The sequence below is a fragment of the Passer domesticus genome, chromosome 2 (assembly GCF_036417665.1).
Source record: "Passer domesticus isolate bPasDom1 chromosome 2, bPasDom1.hap1, whole genome shotgun sequence".
NCBI classification, from domain to species: Eukaryota; Metazoa; Chordata; class Aves; order Passeriformes; family Passeridae; genus Passer; species Passer domesticus.
This window is the reverse complement of record NC_087475.1, coordinates 77614615-77642581: the sequence shown is the minus strand read 5'-3', so window position 1 is coordinate 77642581 and position 27967 is coordinate 77614615. Positions and strand designations below refer to the sequence as shown.

Below are 27967 nucleotides of genomic sequence, written 5' to 3'. Positions count from 1 at the left end.
GATAGATAGATAGATGCAGAGATAGAGATAGATATATGGATATCACTCTCTACAACTACCTGAAAGCAGGCTGTAGCAAAGCAGGGGTCAATCCCTTCTCCCATGAAACAAGCATCAGGATAAGAGAAAATGGACTCAGGTTGCACCTGGGGAGCTTTAGATTAGATATTAGGAAAAAAATTCTTCCCTGAAAGGATAGTATTGGACTATGCTGCCCATGGAATTGGTGGAATCACCAATTGTGGAAGTGTTCAAAGGGTGCATGGTTAAGGAATTGGTGATGAACACAATGGGGCTAAGTTAATGACTGGACTTGATAATCTTAGAGGTCTTTTCAACCTTAAATCTCATAATTTAATAAAAGTACTTTATAAAATATTTTATATTACATATCTACCATAAAATATACTTTAGGAGAAAAAAATGTATTTATGTCAGTTACACTACAAATAGACCTGTGCTCTCTAAGCATACAGTTTAATTTGTTTGCAGTACTGTGTCATTCATCTACACTTAAGGATTTTAGTAGACTTAGATGCCACCCCTTTTCTGGGTATTTTAGTAATTGCTTACTCACTGTGTTTGCTTTTATTATTCTTTTCACTCCTACGGCTCAAATTGTTTTCTGTTGTTATGAATGTCAACAGACATTGTGATTTTTAAGAGTAAAAAAAAAAAGGCTCAGTCCTCTTAATTCTTTGTATAAATGCTGTATACCCTTGGAAAATTATGAGCATATATGGAGCTAATTAAAATCCTTTGACCGGTACAAATATTCATTAAAAAAAAAAAAAAAAAAAAAAAAAACAGGAAAAAGAAAATCATGAAGGAAGCTTCTTTAAAATTGGGATGGAAATCAGCTTCCTCTTACAACATAACACATGTATTTTAAGACTGCGCCCTGAGACCTAACCAAATGCACTGTGCATGCCTACTGTAAGTTGTGAGCACTGAGATCAAACAATCAAACATCTACCTGCAAGCTGTAAGATGTTGAAATGAAACAGAGCACAATCCGGTAGCGTGAAGGGATGAAAGTCTTTGTGACTACAATCTGTAGTTTGAGTACACATTTTGTGGTCTAAAAATAAAATAAAAAGGTTAAAGCTATTCATCTTATAGACTGGCAAAACTAGCAATCTAAGCAACAAATCCACTCTTATCCTTTATTTTTTGAAAAGTAATGTTTCCTCAGAACTCCAGTGACCCGAAGCAAAAATAACACAGGAACTGCTGGTTAGGTTGACCACCCTGCTCCCTTCTGTTGTGATATTGCCAATAAAACTTAAAGACAAGTACTTGGGCTTAAAGCCCTTCAAACACATTATTAAATGGAACATAAACAAGGTCAGCAGATTCTTGTTGGTCCTTGAAATTACATTTGAGCTGTAGCAAAGGCCAGGAAGATGCCCTGAGCACAGACCCCATTATTTAGACTCACAGAATATGTCCATAATACAGAACTGTTCCTTGGGGCCAGAGGGTACAGCAGAGCTCCAATTCACACACTTACATTCCCAGTCCCTCTCCCTCAGGAAGGGCATGGCAAACCACCTGTAAGGATTTGCCCCAGCCCACAGTAATCCGTTAATTGTGCCAAAGCACTGGTTGGAAAAGTCATAATTTCACAGAGCTTGCGGAATTGTGATAGGGTCTGTCTGCCATCATAAGGGCAGGTAGGATCAGGGCTAGAGCTCAGACCTGTACTTCAACCCACTTCAGTGTATCATCTGACACATTTATTACATTGGAAGATAGTATATTACTGTAGATGGAGAACCAGCCCTTTAGCCTACAGACTTCACCAAAACATCCCCAGCAATTTGATCTTTTAATAGGACTTAATTTTTTTAAAAAAATTAATTATATTAAATGGAAATAGATTAATATCTTTTAAAAGCTGATTTTTTTCAAGAGTTTAAAAATGATAATTTGTTCTAAGAAGCTTTTTTTACAAGCATCAACTTATAGGTTACTTCAGTCAAAAAGTGTCTAGAAACAAATACTAAATTAATGATCAGATGTGATGATGTTTATTAACTCAGTGTCTGAAAAAGACACCCATAGTCCTGGGAGTGCTTGTGCTCACAGTAGGACTGCAGAGAGTGAAGGAAACAGCATGGACCAAGGTTGGGACAGCTGGCAAGGGATGTTCTGCAGCCCTAAAGGTAGTCAGCAGGCCATGCCAGAGAAAGAGACACTGCCAAAACTCAGTTTCTTACTCTATTTGGGAACTGCTAGCAATGTCATCCAGGATCAATTCCTAGGTTAATAGTACTTTTACACCTTAGATGAAATTCAAGTTCCCTGCACTGTCCATATATTTGTATAAAAAACTACCACTACACAGAAGCCAAGCTCAGAGGTTCTGGACTGCAATATGCAATCTGAGCTCAGAAAAATCAGCAGCTCTCAAGGGTGCCTCATCCAAATTCACTATTTTTAGGTTTGCACAAGGCAGAGACGTCATCAGGGCAAAGGGGCACAACATGACAGGTACCACTAAGGGACTTCTCAGGCAGTAGACCAGGGATTTATCTTGACCCTCATCCCTGAAATGAAGTGAGACTCTTCAGGCAGAAATAATCAATGTTTTCTTTTACTTACATTCCAACCCTACACCGAACCTTCCTGTCTATCCTGACACTGGCTGGGTTATAACCTCTCCATCAGCCCACAGCCCTTATGTACCTTACAGGAACCACACATGGAGGGGCCGGGGTTATGGATGTATCCACTCAAACCAGAGTGTCTCTAGCATCTACTATACATCCAAATTTCTCTCCATCATCTCCTCCATCACGTGTGACCACATAGACTATCATAGCTGGGTACAGCAAAAGGGATTTATGCTGCAACAGTCAAACTCCTTTTTATGCTGCAGTTCTATGTGCCTTTTCCATTATTCTGTAGTTACTGCCTCTTCCTTGTCCTCTTTTTCTCAGCGTCTCACCTTCTTGATGACAAGCCAGTGCACCTTGTCATTCAAAGAGCAAAAATATTCAGGTCAAGAAATCTATGTTTGTGAATTGCTACATATCAGGCTTCTTAGCTGTTTGGTAGAAGAACTCTCCCAGTCAGGCAGCAGTGAAGTAAATCAGTGCATATTCTGGGATACATAGGAAAGGGCACTGCCTCACTGAATGACTACAGCTATTTTTGGTAATTGTTTTTCAAGAACTCTCACATTAACATTGTATCATGGGAAGCAATCTAACAACCTCTCAGGATGATGATTCCAACAATAAAAAGATACATAAAACAAATTTGCCAAAATGCAGTCATGCATGTCCTGAAATGAAGTATCAATCTATGGAATTGCTCTGAAAGGAGATAACTGACTAATATCCTTGACAGTGGGTTCCCAGTGCTCCTGGAGTTGTATAAGAGCCTATCACAGCCCCAAATGTCTTCTTCATGAAGGTCGACTGCACTATAGTGCATTTATGACCAGTTATTTTCTGTCTAGTTTCCAGATAAGCATTTGAACAGACCATGCATTTTTTCCTCAATTGGCTATTCTCAGCTAAAAAATTGTTTTAGAGATCCTGAGCAATAACACAGCCCTTGGGAGAAAAGCCTTTCTGCATTAGCCATCTGACTGACACCATGAATGATAACATCCAAGCATCAAATTTAATGAGATTTCTACAAAAATGAGTGACATCTGCATAGCACTCATGTTCTGGCTAACTGTCATACATTTGTCATCACTGAGGCCTTTGTCCTTTATTAATCCACTTTCAAGAATGCCTGCTGTTGGAAATTGAAATGCTTTTTAGCAGTCACCCTGCAGACTGTGTAAGAACACACATCTCCGAAAGCATAATGACACACTGTCATGCCCAAGAATGCATCTAAAACATTTAAAAAGCAGGAGAGAACTCTGACAACAAAATATATTGAGAATTTAGCAGGGGATGCCCGCATAAATATTATTTTACATCCTTTAATATCAGCAAGTTGCATAATCTTTTGTTATAACATAGTGGCTAGAAACACTTTAACAATATTCAGAGTGCATGGGAGAAATATTGTTATAAAGGAAATGTATTAAAATATTTCCCTTTAATCTTGTTTATGCTTGGGACCATTATATAATTCTGGGCCTAGGGCTCCAACCCAGTAAAAGCATATGATTGCATCAAAACCCCAGCTTTCCTCTAAACTTTCCCTCATGGCTACAAATAAAAATTTCACTAATATTTTTCTAGATCAACAGATAGCCTGAAACAGTAGAGGTTGGAGATTGAAGAATCACCCTATTTTATTAAATTAGCCCCAGGACTTTCTCTTCTGAGACAAAGTTCTCACCTGGTGCTCCTCCCAGCAAGGAGCAGCAAACATTTGGCAGGAAGGCAGGAGTGCAGAGAACACATTTTTCTTCAATGTTTTCTCCAAGGAGGAAAAGCAAGCCATTTCCACTGCAAATGAAACGGGACTCCAGAAGCCAGGAGCTGCAAGGTCCTGGTCCAATGGGAGGCACCATTTTATTCCAGCCATTGCTTGTGGCTCGGTCAAAGGCACTGAGAGCAACTAAGACAAGCCTGATGAGCAGGTAGAGCAAGGGAAGAGGAGAAATTCCCAACATTGAAGATGTTCATTGCCCATGGAAGTGGAAAACCTTGTTGCTTGTTATTCCTATGGCCCAGAGCCATATCCTGAGCTCCTGCGAAGACTGCAGTGTGTTGTGAAGACAATATTCTTCCATCCGTAGCACTAGAATTTACTGAATTGAATCTCCTGAATTTCAAACATTTTTTCTCTTTCTTGTAGCTATTATTTCTAAATGCCATGTATTTCCAACATTTTATTGTCAATTAGTTGCTTGTAGATCATTGCCAAGTAAATAGAGACAAGTGAATAGCACAATTTGCTCTCTCATTTATAGGATTCAATGTTTCTTTCACTCAGAAGATATTGAGTCCAACTATTACAGAATACTGATCCTACAGCTGCCACAGCTCATGTAACGATGTTTTAGTTGAAGGCATATCAGAGGAAACATAAAGCTATTTGCAGCTGCAAATGACAAAAAATCACAGTATATACAAATGCTTCAATTAATAGGGTTTTTTAGCCTTTGATGTTCAGATGAATTTGTTTCTAATCACGCACTAAGAAACCCAGACATAAAAGATTTGATTGCATGAAATAGCAGTAAAATATAAAAATGCTGATCTCTGCAGTGCAGAAACACTGGCTGAATCTTCTTCTCCAAAGGGACACATCAGATCCCTGTGTTTGCCACCTTGATCTGCAGGTGCTGAGCTCTGACTCTTCAGCAAGTGGGACCACAGCACTCACAAGAGCTCAGATTTCCAAAGGTTCTACTTTGCTACAGTTCATGATATATTCAAACAGCATTGGGGTCCCTCAAAACTGTATCAGCAATAGCTTTCTATTAATAAAGTTTTGTTCCCTTCCTGCAGCTCCATTTTGGGACAAAGTGTCCATCAGTGCATTCCTGATTTCACAGTCCTCCATCTGTGTAGGAGCACAAGTAAAACATCAGCCTTCAATAGCAAGAAGATGGAAAACAATTAGAGGAGCCTTAGATGCAAAAAAAATTATTATATTTTTCATAAATAATTATAGCTGTGAATATAATATAAATATTTTATGGAAGTATCAAGTTCTGTCCTCCAGGACTTATATAAGCTTTTAAATATAAGAAACCACAAGAAAGAGCTTTGTTTTGCATTTACACATTTTCCCCAAAACATCTGGTTAAAAACAACTATGGAGGAGGATCCTGAACCAGGACAAACTTGCATCCAATTTAGTTCAGCAAGTGTAAATGGACAATGTTTTCAAACATCAGTCATATCAATCATCAAGAAGAATTAAATAAGAAAATTATGGATGGGAGTGGGATGTTACAGCCACATTTTTCTTGGCAAAGTCATGTCTGTTACCGGAGACCTCACTTATTGCAGCAGTCACATGGCCCATACAAATGGTGACTAGCATACCCTCATTTAGAGCAGCTAAATGGAAAAAAAAATCCTTTACTTTTCAAATTAAGACATTTTTGTGTGTTTTTTGGGGGTTTTAATGACCCCTAAGTAATTTTCAGCTTTAAAGTTGTTTGGGTTTGGGTATTTATCTTCATTTTAGTAGCTTTCAATTAAACAGCTAATGGAATTCCAGCAGGAATCCAGGTGGTTATCCTGAGCGTTTGAAATTGAGAAAAAGGCTGAATGCTGTATTCTTGATTCAGGTATTAGTGATTTTATTGTTCTTCATGAAGAACATCCTCCTGTGCTTCATTTTCTTGCCTTCTGTTTTTCTCACTGACAAGTCTCACACAAAGAGATGACTGTGACTGTTCAGTCTAGCCTGGATGCTTCCTAAAGTTCCTCTTTTTTTCCTCTAATTTTAGGTTCAGAACAATTATAATGGAGTTTTGGGAGTGTTTTTTTATCTGTTTCTATTTTTAGTTCTTCAGCTGTCACTCTGACAAGTTAATTGATGTTCACTCACGCAGCATCTAAGGAATAGCAACAATCACAGTTTACCATCAGAAATCGTGGAAATGAGGTATCTCCGTGATGTAGTACTGTGTATCTTAGCTCTCATCTATTATCCATGTACTGTGTTTCATGGATATTGAACTCCACTGAGTCCCTACAGAATGCATCTTCTATAATAATGCTGCACATCCACGATGATGGTGTAGTCTGTTTGATTATTCCACTTTATTTCTAGGTCCTCCTGGTCCCCCAGGGGTTGTAATAGTGGAGGAAATTACAGACACAACAGCAACACTCTCCTGGAGTCCTGGGGCAGACAATCACAGCCCTATCTCCCTCTACAACCTGCAAGCACGCAGTCCATTTTCTCTTGGCTGGCAGACCGTAAAAACAGGTGAGAAAAAATTTCAAACAGCACAAGTAGACTGTTCAAACTCCTGATCGTAACAGTAATAATCACTGGCAACTACAGGAGAATATACTCTTCAGAAAACAATGACAAATTAAAATCACTGATTTATTTTTTTCTTTTCTTTATTCCTTTTGTGTTACTTAGCAACAGCTCTGAAAGGACAGCACAAAGACACCTGCCACGATGCATCTGTGAATAAGCAGAAAGCTCTCCCCTAAATCCTTCAATCTGTGTCTTTTCAGGAATACTACAGTGCCAAAAACCTAGCTGCGATTTCTGACACGTTAGATCCTTGATGTCAATCATTTCGAATGACCATGTTGTACCACAAATTCTGTTTCTGTTGAGATACTGTATGCCAGCTTCAGATTTCTGAGTGACCTATACATTTCTTTATTCTCTCCAGTTCCAGATCTGATAAGTGGTGACATGGAGTCTGCTATGGCTGTGGAACTGAACCCTTGGGTGGAGTATGAGTTCAGAGTAGTAGCAACCAATAAAATTGGGACTGGAGACCCAAGTGCACCATCACGAGTGATCAGAACCAATGAAGCAGGTAAGGAAAGGATAGAAAGATTATTTTTACAGCACTATCAGAAGCAAAGACTGATTCAATATACTAACAGACCTAATCTCTTTTCACTGGTACACATCTGTGCGTCCAGTAATCATTGTTCCAAGGTGACATTCTTTGTAGTGGGGAGCCAGTTTGTTTTAATTACAGGGATATTGTTTAACTTACAGAAATTTCAAATAAAACTATTCCCTGCTCTTCTACTCCATCTGAGCTACCTTACTTTTTATGTTACGTTTATGCCATTGCTGTCTTCCCTCTGATAAACTACTTCTGCTCTTAAATTAGGCTATTTTGCAGTCTCTTCAAACAACAGTTACTAAGCAGCCTCTTCCCCCAAATTTTTCACTTCTCTCACTGACAGCACATGGAATTTTTTTCAGCAAGATAGGGAAGTTATAAAAGGCTTCTTAATTTAAAATACTTCATATACTAAGTGTTCACACTGTTCACACTCTAGTGTGAACAGTTACTACATTTTCATTTAAATTAATTTAATTGTATTTCTAATTAGGATAATACTGTTGGAGACCAGAAAAAGCAATATATCTTATTTGGGTCTCTTGAAAGTTACAATACACTTATTGACAATATCTTCTTTATCTTCCTTCATTCTGCCCAAGTTAAAGAAGATAACAAAGGACTGGGAATTGAGAAAAATACCTAGGCACTTAGAAAAACATGTTTTAAGAAGCAGAAAGAGGGAGAGATAGGATTTGGACAAAGATTTGGACAAAGCCTCAGATGTGAACTACATGTCAGAACACTTTGAGATCATTCTTCATTCTTTTTTGTTATTTAGGATGCCTAGACACATTGTTTTGTATTTTGATGTTTCATCAGTTGAATAATTTTTAAGTAACTGTTGTTCCACTGTGAAGACCTTGCCCTGCCTTCTAAGTGACCTCCCCATAGCCACTGGGAGCTGCTCTTACGTCACCCAAGACCATCTCTTCTCCAGGCTGAGCAAGCCCAGCTTCCCCAGCCTCTCCTCACAAGGCCACTGCTCCAGCCCCCCTCCACCCCAGTGGCCTCCCCTGAACTTGTAATAGTTGATCAATGTCTTCCACATTGTGGCACCCAAAATTGGATGCCCTGTTTCAGATGAAGCCTGACAAACCTATCTGCAGTTGTAATAAGAAATAGTTATATTTTCCTGCTTTAAATAATGGTGTAGTTTCTAGCTGATATTAAATTTCACTGTAACAGCACTGAAGTGATTTGATTCCCATTCACGTGTGTTCAAAGATGCTTCCTTTCAAACTCTCCCTCACCTTTTTCAAGCTCCCCACAGTGTGAAACTCAACAACTGGATAGCAGAAGCTTGAGATGCTCCATACCTTGTTCCATTAAGAAAAAGAGGACATGAAATAAGAAGCACAAATTTTTATTTTTTTACAAACTCCCTTTTTTCACCACCATTATTCTTTCCTTAATTTTGTACCATATTTCATTGGCAATACAAATTCTTCTGGACCACAGTGTTTGAACAACTTTTCTATTTATTCAGATGATACAAGTCAGAGAGGAGAAAAACATTCCGGAGAAAGTTTGTCCTGAAATAGGTTGCACCCCTGGTATTATGCTCCTTCACACAGAGAAATACTTTCCCTGTTTTCACAAAGATGGCTCAGTATCTTAATCAATCAGGCGTAATTAAATTGTGGGCTAAAGTTTTTCTGACAATCTGAAGTTTGAAAATGTTACATTTCTTCCAGCAGACATGTTTTTAAGGTCCTTCTTCTTTCCCAATGTTTAACTAAGCCTCTATTTGCTAAAACATATTCATATAACTCAAATGAAACTCTTCTTAATGCATATTCATTTTCAATGTTCTCTGCAACTTTACCTCTGTAAAAATGAATTGATAAATCATAATTTGATCAGCAAAAACAAAATCATGGGAAAGAAAAAGCATGTGTGATTAATCTTTACCTGGTGTTTGGTATTCATTTCTGAGTAACATTCCACTGGTTTTGCCATCAGAAAGAACAGAGTTTTTAACTCATGAAACAATCTAGAATCTGTGCATAGTTGTTAAATTGGAACAATAAAACAATGGATTCTGTTTTAAATAAAGAACCAAATAAATAAAAAAGTCCAAACTGTTACACACATAGTTCTTTAAAAAATGCATGCTGCACATAATACGTATGGCACTCTTGAAAGGTCAGAGCCTTCATAATCAGCTTCATTCAGGCAGCCAGCTTTTCCTTAACTTCAAATATTCCTGAAATTCAGTCTGGTACCTCTGTATTCTGAAATGCCTTTCACTGATTTTGTGAATCACCCTTGTTATAGTTTTTAGATGCCAAAGAGACTAGAAACCAGTAACAGCTTTCATTGTCTTACAATAGTTATCATATGGGTTTTCAAATTAGCACATAATTGCCCATCTTAGTGAACTCAGTGATTTCAGTGATCCATTATTTTTCACAATCTCTCTATTACTAATTGTTTTTATCTGAAACCTTCAAGGGACACTGTCTACTAGCATGATGCCCAGTTCTAATATCATAGTTCTCAATTCTTAAAGGACATTCATGTGACAGGTCATATTTCAGAAAGAACATGGCTTGAACTTCTTTACTCATGATCCAGGCAGAATAACCTGGCTATTTGCACTGATGGTAGATGTGACCAACAATTGCAAACAGGCAGGGTGCCCCTACACTGGGTGGAAATCCAAAGATATTCATCTCAGTTGAGAAAGTGACTGTGACTCATTTTCAGATAAGAGTTGAAAACCATCAGACTGAATGGTAGCTGTTTAGACAATCCACAGAGGCAGCAAATGTGTGATTCTAGTTCCATTATTTTACACCTAAATGGAAATCTGCATCTGTAGTTTAATGGCACAAGAAAATTTGATTGGAGACTAAAGCCTCTTTTAACCACATGCCTCACTAATTTTATCACTCCTTATCCAAGATAGCAACAACACCATATATTAGTCCATTATGTAAAAATACCTACAAAAATAATAATTCAGATGATGTAATAAAACCAACAGAATAATAATCATGTTTTGAATTTTTGTTTTTTATTAAACTCTAATCTTGCTACTTAACTCATATTTAATTAACATGATTTCTTTTCATTGCTACTACCACTGGAACAAAAAATACCACCGTTTGCTGGCACATCTAACTTACAGCCAGCTGCTGCATTTTTGTCAGTTCTAGCCTTGATACATATTTTACAGGTCCACAAGTTGCAAAAAGCCAATAACATGAATTTAAACATGTCTGGCATTCCACTAAGACAGTCAGGGCATTTGAAGCCTGGGGGCAAAGCATCAGTTACATTATCTATTCATGGGGAAACATGGAGAGAGAGAAATTGAGTGGAATCAAAGTTTAACCTGCTAATCATGCATGCAAACTTGATTTTAGGAGGTAACAACGTAATGCACTCTATTAGTAGCAGACTCTACACTTGCTCTATTTTTAATAAATCCTTATGTTGCATTAAGTTGCCCTTATTCTCAGCTAGAATTCCTTCACAGCATGACAAGAAATGTCTCTGTCCCAGGAAAAAAGTTGTTCATTTCCGACTGGCTTTATTTTCAGGGTTTTTTGTTGTTGGGGGTACTGTTTTATTTGTGGTTTGTATAAAAGAAGTTCCAGCTTTTCCCATCATTAAAATAAAAAAACCTTTTTTTTTTTTCTAGTACAAAACATTTTCTAGTTTTGTACTAGAAAAAAAAAGAAAAAAAGGTAGCCTGCTGCATCTGGGACATTTGCAGATGAAGGCATGATCTACCTTTGTAGTAAATGTGCTTTTTCCATGAAGAAAAACAAAAGGAGAAAGTTGGCTATAATCACTGGAGGCTGCTTAGCCTTTGGATTTCAGGCTCAAACTAATATTGACAAGGAATCCAAATGTGCATGCGACAGAAAATGGAGCAGAAAAGACCTGCATTTGTGCTGTAGTATTCTATGTGTGCCACAGCTTTCAGGATTTCAGCTCTGTAGGTGGTGATTTGGAGACTATTCAGGCAGAGTCTTGCAGTCACATATGACCCTCTTGTCAGAGAAAATAACTGAATTCAAGGTCATAATTAATTACAAATATTAATAATACAGAGGAAATTAGAACAACATTTCAGATGCTGAGACCAGTAGGGACATCCTTATTTTCCAGTAGTTGAATATGTGTGAAATCCCCTTCTGAGATGCTGGCCTGTTGTACATTTAATTCCTGAACAGGTGAGATGTGCCTTGTTATCCTTGGAGGGGGACAGCTTGAGGGCTGGTCTTCCACAGAGTGAAAGCATTTTCACTTAACACCCTCCTGTTTCCCAGATGCGTACTGCAGGAGACATATAGAGATAGATACACACACACATACATACATGCATATAGAGGGAGAATAGAAAGCAACTGGGAAGAAAAAACTGAATGTGTTATACCTTTGGTCTCACATTAAACAGTTCCGCCAAGCTGGTGACAAGCCCTCTTTCCCCTCTCTATATCTTTTCTACTAAAAGCTAAAAAAATTTGCTTTTCAAACTACATCTGTATCTTAAGTTATAAAAAGCTTTAAAATAAATAAGTAACAGCAACTGTACCTTGAGAAAACATACAAGTAATTTCTTAACGATTAAAGCCAAGTTCATTAATCTCCAAAAAAAAAGTAGCAATGTCAACATTTTCTTCCATTTTTCTTTGTTTGACAAAAATTTCAGAATTTATAGAAAAAGTATCCATGTGGAAAATATCTTAAAAAATACAGGATTCAAGTAGAGTGAGAAAGACCTTGTGAACTAAGTATTGAATTGGAATTGGGGAAATCTGGACTCATTTGATGATGAGAAAACTATAAATTTGGGCTGCTCAGCTCAACATCTCTGAGTCTAAAAACAGGAGTTTAGTAAAACTTTTACTTCTCTTTGTCTTCCCTTTAGCTCATCTATTCTGTATTAAAGGATAGGGACCAAATCTAGGTACAGTTTTCTACTGCAATAATGCAATCAATTATACTCAATTATAATCAATTATAATTTTGCCTGCTAAATATTTTTGTTCTTCTCAAAAAATTAAGACAGAATACAAAATTAAGAATCTATATTTTCCCTTCACAATAAACAAAACACATTGAAGTAAGCCACTAGATATTTCCTTGGGGAAAAAAAAAGTAAACAAACAAAAACACAAAACAGAAACACTTTTAAAGTATTAATTATTGATTCAATAATATTTATTAAAATTTTTTCACAAGACTGGAATGTTAAAAAGAGCAGAAACTGACCTACAAGTACTTTCAGTTTTTCCAGGTTCAGTGTGATATTTTCTTATTTATTGGCTGCTTATTTATTTTTCTTTAGCAAATTAGAACTAAAATAATAATTTTGGATTAAAATTAAAAATCTCTGTCAACTCAAGCCGAAATACTCTCATCTGTCTTTCTAGTTTTAGTTTTTCTATTTCTAAAAACTGAAGCAAGATACAAATTATATTTTTGTAAGATCAAATTGCTATGTTTCCATTTTTTATAATGTGAAAAAAAAAAAAAAACTTAGTGAATCATAATATTTTTCCTGAAACTGAGTCCCATTAATCTTTAAATCAGCTCATCTTTGCAGTCCACCATTTTCATGTAAAAAATTTTTTAAAAACCCTAAACTAAAAAACCACTACAAATAATTCATCAGCCTTGCAGACTGAAGAAAAAGGAATTTTTAAAATCTAATTAAATCACCATGAAACACAGAGCAATTTTCAAAATTTTGGACACAGTGAAAGTGAAAGAAAGTGAGCATCTACCCCATATGTTTATGGTTTCATAGCTATGGTATCACCCACCATTTCAAAAGGTTGCCCATATAAATGTTGTACATTTAAACACAGGTTTAAAATATATACATGACACTGTCAGCATTTTCCACCATGTTAAAACCACTGTTCCTATACATAAAACCCTCTGCAATAGCAATTTTGCGTATATATTTTTTCCTAAATTAAACTCTGCTTTTCATCCATATTTAGCTTGTAATGATAAGATACACATGAATTATTAAACAATTGTCATAGCTTCATGTACAAGCTTTATCCTTCCATATCACCTTTTCTTCATTTATATCTTAAGTATCTTGTCAAATGCTTTGTAGGACTGCTGAGAGCTACATTCTCCATGCCTGCTCTTAGAGAAAATGTTAATGGGTTTTTTGTTTGGTTTAGAGGAGATAAGTTTTAATAGAGTATAATTTGACTTTCATTTCTAGCTTATCACAGTAATTTCATGAAAATGGAAAACAGTAAGAAAAAAATCCTGTTGTTTGCATTCGAATCAAACTCCTAGAACATTCATTTCAAGATTTTTGTTTGTTTGCACTAAGTAGGGGGGGGTGTATTTGTTCAGAAGAAAAATACCAAACTTCTCAGCTTTGATAAACCCTAAACAAAAATGGTCCTGATGTCCTTGTTCCCCAGGTGCATGTATCCTTTTTCTAGGAGCCAAGTTTAGGCACCATATTTGTGTATTTGGTGCAAGTGCCACTGCTGAGGATTAACAGCAGAAAGATTGGGAAGTCATTAATTGCATGGCAACAAACTCAGGCCATAAGTGAGTAAATTCAGATATAACATTGATATAAAGGGGATGGTGCTGAAAGTGTGGCTGTTGTACAGCCTTGGTGTCTGGCAAAAAATGTTTCCTTTTAATAGTTTTCTTCACTTAATAGTTACTCATTTCAAACTGTCTCCCTCTAACTGTGTATGCTCTGCTTTGCTGCAGTGCAGAGGAAATTTATTCTTTTGACACATTTATTCTTTTAATGGTTATTCATTTGAAAGAGTTTCACTGTGTGAGTGTACATTTTAGTTTCATGCAAAAGAAATTCATCGTTTTGACAGTTTTATTCTTTTAACGTTTATTCATTTAAATAGGGCCACAGTCTGCAACACTGTTAACAAGAAAACTCCAGAAAGAGGGTGCTGCAGGTTAAATAAGTTCATCATGTTGGATGCTTAAAAGGACTACAGCATACTGTCTCATTTCTAATGTGGCAGGCACCTACATAAAAACTTCATTTGTCTCTATAATTTACCCAAAAATACCTTAAAGAGGCAAGAGAGAAATGGATGCTAAACAAGGTTTGAATATGCTCCATTAGAGATGGCATCGTAAGTTTTGGATGTTAATTAACTGTCAGATGAGGCTTCATCTGCATCTTTTCATGCTAGACCATTTGTCACACTGCTGCACATTGATTGTATTCTTTCTACTCCTTTTTTAAATCCAGAGGGAAATTCTGTTTCTGAAAGGAAAACTTCATTGCCTTTCTGCCATGTTGAAGGGAAAGAAAAAGGGAGGGAGGGAGGGAGGGAGGGAGGGAGGGAGGGAGGGAGGGAAGGAAGGAAGGAAGGAAGGAAGGAAGGAAGGAAGGAAGGAAGGAAGGAAGGAAGGAAGGAAGGAAGGAAGGAAGGAAGGAAGGAAGGAAGGAAGGAAGGAAGGAAGGAAGGAAGGAAGGAAGGAAGGAAGGAAGGAAGGAAGGAAGGAAGGAAGGAAGGAAGGAAGGAAGGAAGGAAGGAAGGAAGGAAGGAAGGAAGGAAGGAAGGAAGGAAGGAAGGAAGGAAGGAAGGAAGGAAGGAAGGAAGGAAGGAAGGAAGGAAGGAAGGAAGGAAGGAAGGAAGGAAGGAAGGAAGGATCTTACTCCATGTTCTTAGAAGGCTAATTGATTATTTTATGATACTATATTATATTAAAGAATGCTATACTAAACTATACCAAATAATATAGAAAGGATGCATATAGAATGCTAAAAAAGACAATAATGAAAACTCGTGACTCCCTCCAGAGTCCTGACACAGCTTAGCACTGATTGGCTGCTCAGTCAAAACATTCACACCAAAACCAATGAAACAATCATGTGCTAGTAAACAATCTCCAAACACATTCCAAAGGAGCAAAACACAAGAGAAGCAAATGAAATAATTATTGTTTTCCTTTTTCTCTGAGGCTTCTCATCTACTCAGGAGAAAAATCCTGAGCAAAGAGATTTTTCAGAAAATATAAATGTAACAGCTGAGCAGAAAGCCAAGGCTGTGACATTGGACCAAGCTCCCAAGAGCAAATAGGGCTGCAGATAAAGTAACACCTGCTTCATTTCCAACATTATGAATCAGAATCAGTCCCTACACTTTGTAGGGTTGCATCATTTATGGGCAAAAGCAGAATCAGGCTTCTGTTCTTTATAGGGGGAGTTTAGGGTTCAAAGAAGTTACTACCCAAATGAATTCTGAAGTCTTAAATGAACAGACAGGATCTAACAAAAAATTGCATTTTCATTGAATGGCACAGGAAACAGAGAGCACTGTGTACATTTATTTAAATACATTTTATTTTGTCTAGTTCAAAGCTACAGTGCTACTCACTAAATTATCTAAACAACATGAAATAAGGCCTAAACAATTAAAGGCTCACAGAACACTTCTACCAGTGACCTATGTACTGCTGTAAAGAAGAAAATAAAAAGTTTGTATCTTAGGGCATATTTAATCAAATAGAGAATGCAGGTATTGCCTCCTTACAGTAAATAAACTCAAGACTTTGGGCATTTGAGAAGTGTCATTAGAGACACCAAACAAGGTAAAAGAAATTTTACAATACCAATAGAACAATTAATATTTCTGGTTTTGTATAACATGATAATACAAATAAAAATGGCAGTGATATCTATAATTTACTTTAAGGAATTTCATCTGCTGCTCTTGTTCTTTAAAGCTGAAATGATGAGATCAATTTTAAAAGAACTGTAGGTAGTACTGCTTCTAGCATTTTGTAAGAAATCATGAGGGATGTTTGAGGTTGGTTGCTTTAAAATTTCTGAAAGTTGGCTCCCCAGTAGAGCAATGAAAAATAGATTTATAATAATTAAAACATTCTAAATCACTAACTACTTGAAAAATAATATTATTAATTATGTCCTATTTACCTGAAATCTGAAATATGTCAGGCTCCCTGGCATTTCAGTTTGTGTGTTAAAACATGACAAAGATTAACAAGGTAATTCCTGTTTTATCTCTTAAGGGATCTGTACATTGAAATTTTTACCAATCTGCAGAAGACCTAGTTTTTTATTCCAATATTATTTTCATTCTCAGCTTATGTTTTGTTTGATTTTTCTAGCCTGTGTGTACAATTCTCTGAAATGAGGCTTGAGCAAATTTTCTTTACCACAAGAGTGCTGTGTTTTTATTCCTGTTCTGATTTAACAGTCTCATGTCTTCTGCAGCAACTTATTGCAATGGGGAAAACTTCAATAACTTGGATATTCTGTTTTGTTTTGTTTTGTTTTTCCTTTTTGCATACAGTACCAAAGACACCTCCAGCTAACGTAAGTGGCAGAAGTGGAAGGCGACACGAATTAGTAATAGCATGGGAGGTAAGTGATTTTTTTTTAAAGGTTTTGTTTCATGTTAACTTCTTTGAGGCCAAAGTAAAGAATAATCTACTGGGGTTTCCTTACAACAAACCATGTCAACACATGAACATAAAATATTACTCCTAAATATGTTCTAAAATTTCAAAGTATTGTGGACTTTCATGAGGTTTGACTAGAAGACATTATGGCATCATCTCTGAAGTTCTACTAATTCATCAGGCTTTTCTTCTTGATATACTGCTTGGCTTAATTTGTTGTTTCTGGATCTTATGTAAACACCAGATGAAATTATAGCTAAGACAAGAGAAGGAAAGACTTGTAAAATGTTTTGAGTGTCAATTAAAAAACAATTATTTTTTAATTTTTGAATAGAAATAAACTAAAGAGAATTTTGAGAACATATTTGGCATGCAAGATGCAACACAGATGTATGGTCATGCCAGTGGGACAGTTGCTTTCTCTGCTAATTATAAAAAATAATAAAACAGAGACTTTTCTTAAGGAGTTTTTAAGACTTCTAGATTAATCATGAACAGTTTCAGATTCATAAAAACTAATATATACGTGTATACATACTCAAGAAAAATTCAAATAAAGATAGGGGGTTATAATGAAAAATGTTTTAGCTCAGGCAATTGGAGGAGTGATTCAGATAGTAAGAGATACACTAAATTCTAATTGTTTAAATTGGCAAATTTTTAGACAACTAAAGAGACTGCCTTCTGTTGACGCATCTGCCTTTTTTGACATCAGCTACCAAAGAGCTGAGCCAGAGCTGGTTTCAGTTTGCTTTATATTCTACAAGGGTAAATATCAACATCTTTCTTATTAGGAGAGAATTTGCTAAATCCTGAACAAAAATTCCAGGTACCTACAACTGTACCTGATATGAACAGACATAACCCCAGTCCCTAAGAAGATATACTAGTATGCAGTATTCATATTAAGTGTCTTTATAGTACTTCCTAGGTGACTGGGAACTACTTCCTAGTATTTCCTACGTTGGGAAACTACTGGGGATTGTTATAAGTCCCCCTTTTTCACTGGCCAGACTTTTCTTCCAAAAGAAATCAGAGACCCATGGGTGAGACTAATTACAAAGTCTGTCTTAGATTTTCATGAAGTCGTGATACTTTTTTTTTTTTCTGGGATGCACAGTGCTCAACTTCAGAAGGATGGGTAGAAAATTTTGTCTGCAAGTGAGGTGCTAGACAATGAGACATTCACTTGAAACGTGGAGGAGAGAAAATTCAGGGTCACCTATGCCCCAGTTCTGATTCATCTGTCCATTAGTTGCATCTCTATGATGGGCATTCAAAGAGAGAGAGTTTAGACACCCATTTTTGGACATTTCACAAAGGTTAAATATACAGGCAGCTGTTAAATATAGCCTAGTCCTTAAATTAGACCATTGACTTAATAATAAATGTAATCTACTGCTAATTTACCAATTACCATGAAAAGTTCAATTCATTGAGTTGGACATGTAAGTTTTAGTTTTTGCACTGTTGAGACTGTAAAACAGATGCATCCCTTTTCTTACTGCCTGTTTATGTCAGATATGTCCCAATTTAAGTGGCTAATTTCACAGGTCCTCTGAAGAGAGAAAAGAAAATGTGTTATTTTCCACCAAAAATAAAGTAAAAACCCTTTGAGGCTTAGACCAACTTAGATTTATTAAAATGTATTCTAAGTATTAAGTTGAACCCTGGAATTGAATCTCTAAGACTTAACACCCCATTTGGAACAGAATTTAGAGAGTCTGGCACCTAAAACCCAAAAGAGTCCCACCATACATCATTTTACTCACAATATATTGGTCTATATTTTTAACAAGGCCACTGATAGGGCAATTCCACCTACAGACAACTGGTTAAAGCATCCCAATAAAAAAGTGGGATATATAAATGAAAACACTTTTCTGAGCACAAGAGCCCATTCAGTCCTAGGACAATGACTTGGCTATGGTGATTAGGTGAGGAAATGCTATAGAAGATACCTATTTGGAAGCACTTTTCCTTATGAGGACAGGTATGTTAAGTAAAATCCTATAATGGAATGTGATATTTTTTATATTAGCAAAACTATTTCTAATCATAATTAAGTTTCTGAATTTAATTTTTCAGCCAGTGTCAGAAGAGTTTCAGAGTGGAGAAGGATTTGGATATATTGTAGCCTTCAGACCCAACGGGACCCGTGGGTGGAAGGAAAAAATGGTGACATCTTCAGACGCTTCAAAATTCATCTACAGAGATGAAAGTGTGCCACCTCTGACTCCTTTTGAGGTGAAAGTTGGTGTTTACAACAACAAAGGAGATGGTCCCTTCAGCCCTATTGTGGTCATCTGCTCAGCTGAAGGAGGTCAGTTCTACATGAAATTAAATTGCATATCATGAACTATATTAAGCCTTTTATATATAATGCATCCTCTTGTGACACACTTGTTAAACCTTAAATTACAAATTTCTTTGCAAATGTGCTAAATAACATTAAACAGGTTTTGCAGAGAAGGAAGGAACTTGCCAAGCTTACCCATAAAGAAATTTAAAAGTTTAGGAATAGACTTCAAGCCATATCAGTCACATTAAAAAAAAAAAACAAAAAAAAACAAACAAACAAAAAAAAGCCATGAAAGCCCAAAGCCATGAAAGTTCATCCTTTTATATGAAATCATTATTCTTAATTTTAGACCGGTCTTTCTTTAAAACTGAGCAAAGAAAGGATGCCATTTTCTAATATTTCTGAGATTTACAATCCTTTTTTTTTTTGATGGGTTAATCAGACAACAGCTCAAAGAACAAATAAAATCACTTATGAATGTTCATTTCCTAATTAATGCATTCTAAAAGTGCACAGAAATAAATTTTGTTTTAATTTTTATTTCATTAGTATAAAGTTCTGAGTTTGCATTATTGTCCCAGTCTTCAATGTGTATTATAGGAATAGCTCCCATGAACAAATGAAAAATATTTCTTGAAAATTTCTATTGAGAATTGTTATAAATTCTAAACAGTATTTTGTGGGGCAGAAAAGAATGAAACAGAAACAATCAACAAACACTGATCGGTACTAGTAAAAGAAGTTTTTCTGTTTGAACAGGACCCAGTGTATAGAAATTCCCAAACACAAAAAAGACAAATAAATGTTGTCCACAAAAATATTTACAGAAGCTCCATTACTGAAATTTATAAATATCAGTTTTTCTTTGCTATACTATCTTGAGTTATTGCACCATAGCCTATTTAGAGAGTAAAATTAGCAGCGTCTTACTGCAGATGAGAGGAATTTCATACTCTCTCTATAAAAAAGTAATGCAAAGATAATAATATTTCATGTGAAGCCGGAAAACATTAAATGTTACTTCATATTAACCCACAATAAATCTATAACTTCGGAACCATGATGTAGCAGACATTGTCTACTAATATTCTCTCATTGTAATTACAGAGATTGGAGCTGCTGGTTTTGTGAAAAGTGGTCCCAGTAATTTGGGTTATTCCACTTTTTGAATCAAGATTACCAAGTAGTCATATTTTTATAAAAACAATTATATTTTAAAATGTAAAAATTGCACATTACTAGTTGAAAATGTATACTTGATTTTCCCGTTTCTCAATGAAAATTGATACTGTCTGGCCAATGGTGATGTTTATATTTTTTAATAATCTAAGCAGAAAGTTCTTTGCAGATAAAGTTTTTCAAAGGAAGGGAGAGAAACACTTTATTTTTTTCAGTAGCAAAAGCTATTAAAAGCTATTTTAACAGAAGCTGAATGCTGAATTGTAATAATAATTCCTTATACCTTTACTTATTTGGACAAGACTGGAAATAGAATAATTAGTAATATATAAACAATTTTTTCTATCAGTTCTTTTAAAATGAGCTTTAAAAATGGTCTTAATAGAATATTAAAATGAACTTTTTCTAGAAACCAGCTTTTCTGATTTGACTTCAGTAACTTGAAAGTATCTATCCATTATAGCTTTACTAATTCAGTCTCTGTATGTGTCTGCACATAAGGAATTTTATGGGCCTAAATATTTTACAAGATATATTTCAGAAAAAACATGGGATGCTGTGACATTATAGTACAAAATTAATTTATAAAAGGCTTTCCTCCAGAATAAAAATAAAAGGTAATTTACTGAGAATTTAAAGGAGTAATGAAACATTTTATTAAAGCTAAATTCTAGGCAATATGAAGGTTGAGGACAATAGACATTGCAGTTTGTTATGAAAATGGGGAGCTGCTTTTAAAAGAAGTATGGACTGTCATGCCTAGGGAGATAAACAACGGAAGGCACAATTTTTCAAGGATTTCTATTGAAAAGTAGATATTAAATAACAATTGATAGTACAATGTATTATGGTTCTAGGGGTGATCCAGCAAAGCCTTAGCTTACTTGCTTTTCATCACATATCCAATTCACTCAGCGAACATCTAGAGAAAGCAATAGGATAAAATTATTAAAGCTTAAGTCATTATGTTACATATTACAAGTTTTCCCATATCTACAAATGGATCTACAATTGTTTAATGATGTAACAAATTTGTCTAAGGAAGTCCAAATTATGTTGCTTTTATTAATCACACTGGAAAAAACAGTTTTCACGGGACAGATTCTGAACCATGAATAAATCTTGCATTTATTAAGAACGAATGCATCTCCTTCTGTATGACTGACAGCAGTGTGAGTCACAGTGTGATTCAGAGCCCTTTGGTAGTGGCTTTAAGTTTTCTTAAGCAAACAACTTGCCAGGTGGTTTTGAGTAAGGTGTTCCCTCAGTGAACACAACACACTGCCCTCTGATTTCATAAAGTGATTCTGTGTGGGGCAAAAGGCTTAAAACATTGCTTTCTAAATAAAAGAACTCAGAAATTTGACCAAAATACTGAGCACTTTTTCAGAAGTAAATAGAGTGGCTAATATTTTTTCTGTCTGTTAAGTCAGATAATATAATAGAATCATAGAATGATTTGGGTTGGAAGGGATCTTAAATATCATCAATTTTAACACACTTGGCTGTGGGCAGAGAAGCTTCCACTAACCAAGTTGCTCAAAGACCCATCCAACATGGCCTTGAACACTTTCAGGGATGGGGCATTCACATCTTCTCTGGGCAGCTTGTTCCAGGGTCTTACTAACCTCACAGTAATCATTTTTTTTCTAACAACTAACCTAAATCTTTCCTGTTTTCATTTAAATCCATTCCCCCTTGTCCTGTTACTATGTTCCAATATAAAGTATGTTTGCCTTTTTTATAAGCCTCCTTTAAGTACTGGAAGATTGCTAGACAGTCTCACTGGGGCCTTCTCTTCTCCAGGCTGAACAAGCCTGTTCTCCAGCTCTCTCAGCCTATCTTCATAGGAGAGCTGCTCCAGCCCTCTGATCAACTTCATGATCCTCCTCTGGACCTGCTAAAGCAGGTCCAGGTCTTTCTTGTGATGAAGACCCCAGAGCTGATGCAGCACTGCAGGTGGAGTCTCACTAGGGCACAGCAGAAGAGCAGAATCTCCTCCCTCTCTCTGTTGCCCACATGCTTTGGATGCAGCCCAGGATATGATTGGCTTTATGGGCTATGAGTGCACACTGACAGCTAATGTCCAGCTTTTCATCCATGACAACACACAAGTTCTTCTCTTTATGGCTGCTCTCAATTAGTTCTTTTCCCACTCAGTGTTTAAGGCTGCCCCAACTGAGATGCAAAATCTTGTACTTGGTCTTGTTAAACCTCATGAGGTTCCCACAGAACCCCTTCTACAGCTTGCCCGGGTCCTTCTGAATGGCATCCTCTCCTTCAGGTGTGTCAGCTTCAGCACTCAGCTTGCTGTCATCTGCAAATTTGCTGAGGGTGCTGCCCTTGATCTCATTGTACTTGTCATTGATAAAGACATTGAAGGACATTGGTCCCCGGGCAAAGCCCTGATGGACACTACTTGTCACCAGCCTCCACCTGGACATAGATCAACAGGTATTTAGAAGACAAAATTACACCAATGGTCATTAAAACAACAAGGACAGTGTGACCCAAAGTTGAAGAGGCAAGAAATTCTACCTGGTCATAGCTACTTTAAGGCCTTTTTCCTCCTTCACCAGTCTTTTGACTTTTTAAAAATCATCTCCAGAATATAGTTCATGGGAAAGACTGTCCAGGAGCTAAAAGTGCAGATTAATGTAATGGGAGAATAGAGAACAGAATGGAGAATCACTTAAAAAGGTTGTACAAAACTAGATGTATAACCCATGGAGGAAAAAAAAAGCAAATACATGTGTGACTCTCTGGAAAAGGTGTCTTAATTCAGTAGGGAATTTTGAAAGAAAAGCCTTTCCTGGAACACATAGAAAAGGAAATAAAACAAGTAATCAGAGAGAAAAGATGGAAATAGAGGTCACATGTAGTGATGTTAAGGGGATGATGGGAATCAGGAAGCAGCTCTGAAGAGGGAATGAGGATGATGCTCAGAAGATGCAGGATAGAAAAAAGATGCACAATTACCTCAATAAGAAGGCAGAACAAAAGGAGACTGTAGGCATCTCCAGCAGCAGGGACAGACGAGCCTGAATCTTACATAAAGGAAAACTTTAGTAAGAGAAAGAGACATAAGGGCACAGCAAATTAGGCTACCTGCCAGGAGAAAGGTTGCAGTGTGCAGGCCTGAGGCTGAAAAGGATCATGAACAAAACAGAGAGAAATCTTCTGACCATGCTTTCTGTCAGGAAAATAAGGTATCTGATTCTTGCTAGAAAATACTGAAACAGAACTGAAATTCAATGCATGTACAGATGATTTTTATCCACAGAAGAAAAAAAAAAATTGTAAAGGCACTAGACAGTGAGGATAAAGCAATGAGCAAAAGCAATGTTAGCACGGTTTGTTACAACATAAACATTTATGCGTTCTCTTTTTATTGATCACTACATTCCACCTAAATACTAAGGTGACAAGAACTCCAAGATTGCTAATACAAGCTTTCAGTATCAGGGGAAAACCATATACAATCTCTATGTGTGGCTTTAATTCACTAGAAAATGAAAACTGGGGAAATCACAAATATAGCAATGGAGAAGGAAATACAAGTGTGAAGGTATGATGGCAAGAAGATTGGAAAGGCTGTGCTGATAACAGTGATGGCCAGGCTGGCTTTCTGTAACAAGCATGGCTAGACAAAATATGAGCTACACAAGAAAGACAAAATAAAAGTAAGAAATTGGTTGTCATAGCATGCTGATTATGTGATAATGCATCAGCAAATACAAAATCAGTGTTTGGATAAAACAGAATAACCTTGGGTTCCATGTAATTTTGGAAAAGGGCAATTACAAAAGCTGGAAGTCAAGCTAGAGGTCAATTGCTGATTACTCTGATTAATTTGAATGCTGAGAAAGACATTTCTAATTGTTGAAAAATACTAAAGAATGTTGTTATTTATCAGAGAATTTATCTGTTCAGAGTAGTTTGGATAGTAAAAACTAATTAGTAAAGACTAATGACCTTGTGTTCTGGCTGTGCTAATTAGCAGATTCTTTATCCAGTACTAAGTGAGAAGAAATAACAGTACAATAGCCTTGTTCTGATGAATAATTAAGACACTATAGAAAAGCTGATCATAACAAATAACAGTGGAACACGTCATCATTAAAAATCAGGAAATTATTTTATTAACTGGAATTAACTGTTGAAACTAAAAATGGAAGTGTTTGGAATGTCTCTTATCAAAATATTAACAGATATTTGAGGTTTATACTGCAAGAAATGGTGCATTTCTGAGACAGGACATTAAATCTGAGCATCTATAGATGTGTCCTCTAAAAGATATTCAGAATAAGTAAAAAACATATATAATACAATCCAAGTAATGTAAAGGATAAAAATAACACAAATATAGACAAAAAATTATGGTTTTTAGGGTTTTTTTAAGTTGGGAAAGTAAATAAAGCATGAAAAATTGAAGTAAGTAAGGAATTGAACTTAAATATAATCAAGGAATAGAAAACAATTATGAAAAATGTCATCATTTATTTTAAATAAATAAGATTATATAGACAGGATAGCTAACAAGAACGTAAAAGTGAAAATTTCTATATCTGTAGTGAAAACTTCTGGTATTATATTGCCAATTGTCAGAAATTCAACCCTTTTCAAATTAAACAATGCAGACTTTACTATTCAAATGTACCATAAATAAAATTTAATCTGTTCTTCTACTCATGGAGATGGGGTAGAAATTATGCATTAAAAAGGCTCAAATGTTTTAATTTGCATCAGGGCATTACTCTGATAAAACTATCGCATCCTGGGGTAACACAAATTGCCCAGAGTCAACCCGGATGATGCCAACAGTGTAATGCCACAAATAGCTGTTTGTCCATATTCATGGAGGTGCCTTGTCTGTCCCCATGTAGTTTACAAGTCTAGATGCAGCCTAAAAGCACAAGGATAAATATGAATTAGAGTACTCTACAGTATGGAAATAGATGAGAATATAAAAGAAAAGAAACAAGTTTCTAGGAACCCAACTGGTTTCAAAATGAGTTAGGCTTTTTATAAAGGGTATTTTTGTTAATGGTTGTCATAATGGGTGATACAGGATCAGTTCTGTTCATTTCAGTATCGAATTTCTCCTTCAGGCATTGACAGAATCTTCTTCACTACTGAAAGATCTATAATTTTGATAAAGGGAGTAGTGAATACTACTAAAAACATATATAGGAAATAGAAAACCCTAAGCAATACAGGTTAAAGCCTGAACACTCTCACACTCACTGTTTGAAACCTCCTGAGGGACCCCAGATGCACTTCTGTAATAAGTACAAGATGCAATGATACTGCACAGGGCTTCTGTTCTTACTTTGTATGGATTTGTGGTAATTCATTGAGCCAATGGAGATCCAAACCTCTCAGTTATTTGAAAGGCAAAGGACCATACAAAAGCCATTGTAGTTTTGTTTCTCCATATTTAGACAAATAAATTACTATTTTCTTTTCATTGAGAGGAAATAATATGTAATTACACACCTTTGAATGCAGTCCCACTGTCTTTAATTAAAATCTTAAATTCTTGAAGTTCTGTGATTCATTTCATAGCTAAAGCTAAGCTACCTGGGGCTTAGGTGAACCTGAAAACTAATTGGCAGATTAGCTGTAAACTACAGAGGGTTATTTCCTGATTCTGCCAGATGATCTGTCTGGAGAGATGCTGTGAAAGCTCAGCTAGAGCTGTCTCCAATGACTTTTTAAGGAATGAAATTAGAGTCCTGACATGCAGGAGTTTATTAAGCACTCCTCTGCTCAATGGCACTAGCCCCATGGGAAGCAGACGTGCAATCAATATAACAGGACATCCCCCCCTCACGTGCTGAGGGTAACTCTGTCTGCCACGTCACTTGATGGAAGCAAACCATTTGTGTTCATAAAGATGACAACACTCCTCTGGTAAATTCTTTGTGGAATGAGGCAGCTCCTTATTCCCAGGTGACACTGCTGTGTGATAAATCTGGGTTATTCCACAGGGAAGGGACAGTCACAGCAGGATGCACACTGTGAGAAAGTGTGCTGGATAGCATCATTACAGGAGAAGGCTTCAGAAGTTCTACCCAATAAGAAAGAGTATTTCAGCACTACATCAAAAATATTCAGGGCAGAGGTCTTCACTTATAGCTCATTCCAATACTTTTCTAATTTTTCCTCTGTTTTAAAGTCTTTTGCAAAGATATTGGTTAGAGAGAAGGTGAAAATAGAAAGGACTTGTGGAAAAGTGAGAATTCCAAAGGTCTGTCCTGGAAACAGTAATCTTGTTTCTGCTATTGTGGAAATTGGATATTTTTTCTCTTTTGAGCACAAGATTCTGGAAAGAAAATTCTACATCCTTCAGACAGACATTTCACTGCAGATCTGGTAGAGTCCCCCATTTCTCAGGAATGGAAAAAGTTCACTGAAGGTTCTCTGACTTGCAAGATAGTCCATGTGGTTATTTTTAGCAAGGAAGCAAATGGTACCACTTTCTTTACCTACAGGTTGACAAAGAGGGATGGATTTTCCTGATTTTCCTCCTGATATATCTCTTGTGGATTTTTCCACAGAGAGGCATTATCACAGAAATACATCTTGGCTGAAATCCCAAAATCTCAGCTATGAAGAACTGCCTGCAGTCATAACGCAATTGCTCAGACTGAGGTTCTTATTTCAAATAAGAGCTCAGATTTGAATAAGACTACTTTGTAAAAATCCTTTTTGGAATCAAAATAAGAACTGAACAGATATGAAGTGATTGATTGAGTAGTCCTGACTGAGCCTCCGTTCCACAGAAGAATTAAAGCAACATAAATTTGAGTAGGCTCTTGGACTTCATGTGGAAAACCTTAAGGATTAATATTTCAGGAAAACAGTTCAGCTTACAGCCATAAACAGGTACAACACACTGAGGGCTAGTAATTGGTTCTTTTCTTTACTTCCCAGTGTCAAAATTCAGGATTCCCTCTCTGAACATTAGCAATGAAATTAGTACAAATGCATGTCCTGCCATTTTACAGCCATCCCAAAAACCTACATATTGATCATGTTTCTTTAAAGTGTGATTGCAGCACAGGGAAAGTCAGTGTTTCATGGATATTGCACACAACCTTATGATAATTTGTTGTTTTACATCTTTAATTCAAAGCAGGGAATATTAAAGAGATTATTAAAGATGGCCTTTTTTCAGGAAGTATGACCTTAAGTAGACACCTATAAATTTAGCATAATGACAAGATCTGAAGAAAATAATATGATTATAACATCAGTGACCATAATAGAAAAAGCTAATGAACCTATCAAACTTATCATTAGTTTTAGACACAGAGAATAAAGCATGACATTGGAGTGAACCACAGACTGTATTATATCACCGGAAATTATATGGTCCTCATCATATCTGAATCAATAAAAAATGCTATTTAGGCTCCAAAAACTTTCAGACAGTCATGCTACATCGTATTCCCAAATATGTAATTTCTATTGTTTTGCTGAACACTATTCTCAGTGCCTAATATCAGTGAAACTGCAGTGAATTATTTCTGAATATGTGAGAAATACATTTTCTTCACATAAAAAAAATCCAAACTATTTCTGCTCCATTT

General features: G+C 36.1%; 1 protein-coding gene across 5 annotated transcripts in view; it reads left to right on the top strand.

Annotated features, from left to right (window-relative positions):
• The window catches only part of CNTN5 (contactin 5), a 603752-nt gene that overhangs the window by 559874 nt on the left and 15911 nt on the right, over positions 1 to 27967 (top strand). For 4 of the 5 annotated variants that reach the window (XM_064409453.1, XM_064409454.1, XM_064409455.1 and 1 more), the window contains 4 exons: positions 6712 to 6870; positions 7295 to 7444; positions 16780 to 16850; positions 18977 to 19211. In XM_064409453.1, the coding sequence (XP_064265523.1) occupies positions 6712 to 6870; positions 7295 to 7444; positions 16780 to 16850; positions 18977 to 19211 (615 nt within the window). The remainder of the gene's footprint in view (positions 1 to 6711; positions 6871 to 7294; positions 7445 to 16779; positions 16851 to 18976; positions 19212 to 27967) is intronic. The other variant, XM_064409456.1, reaches the window with a different exon arrangement.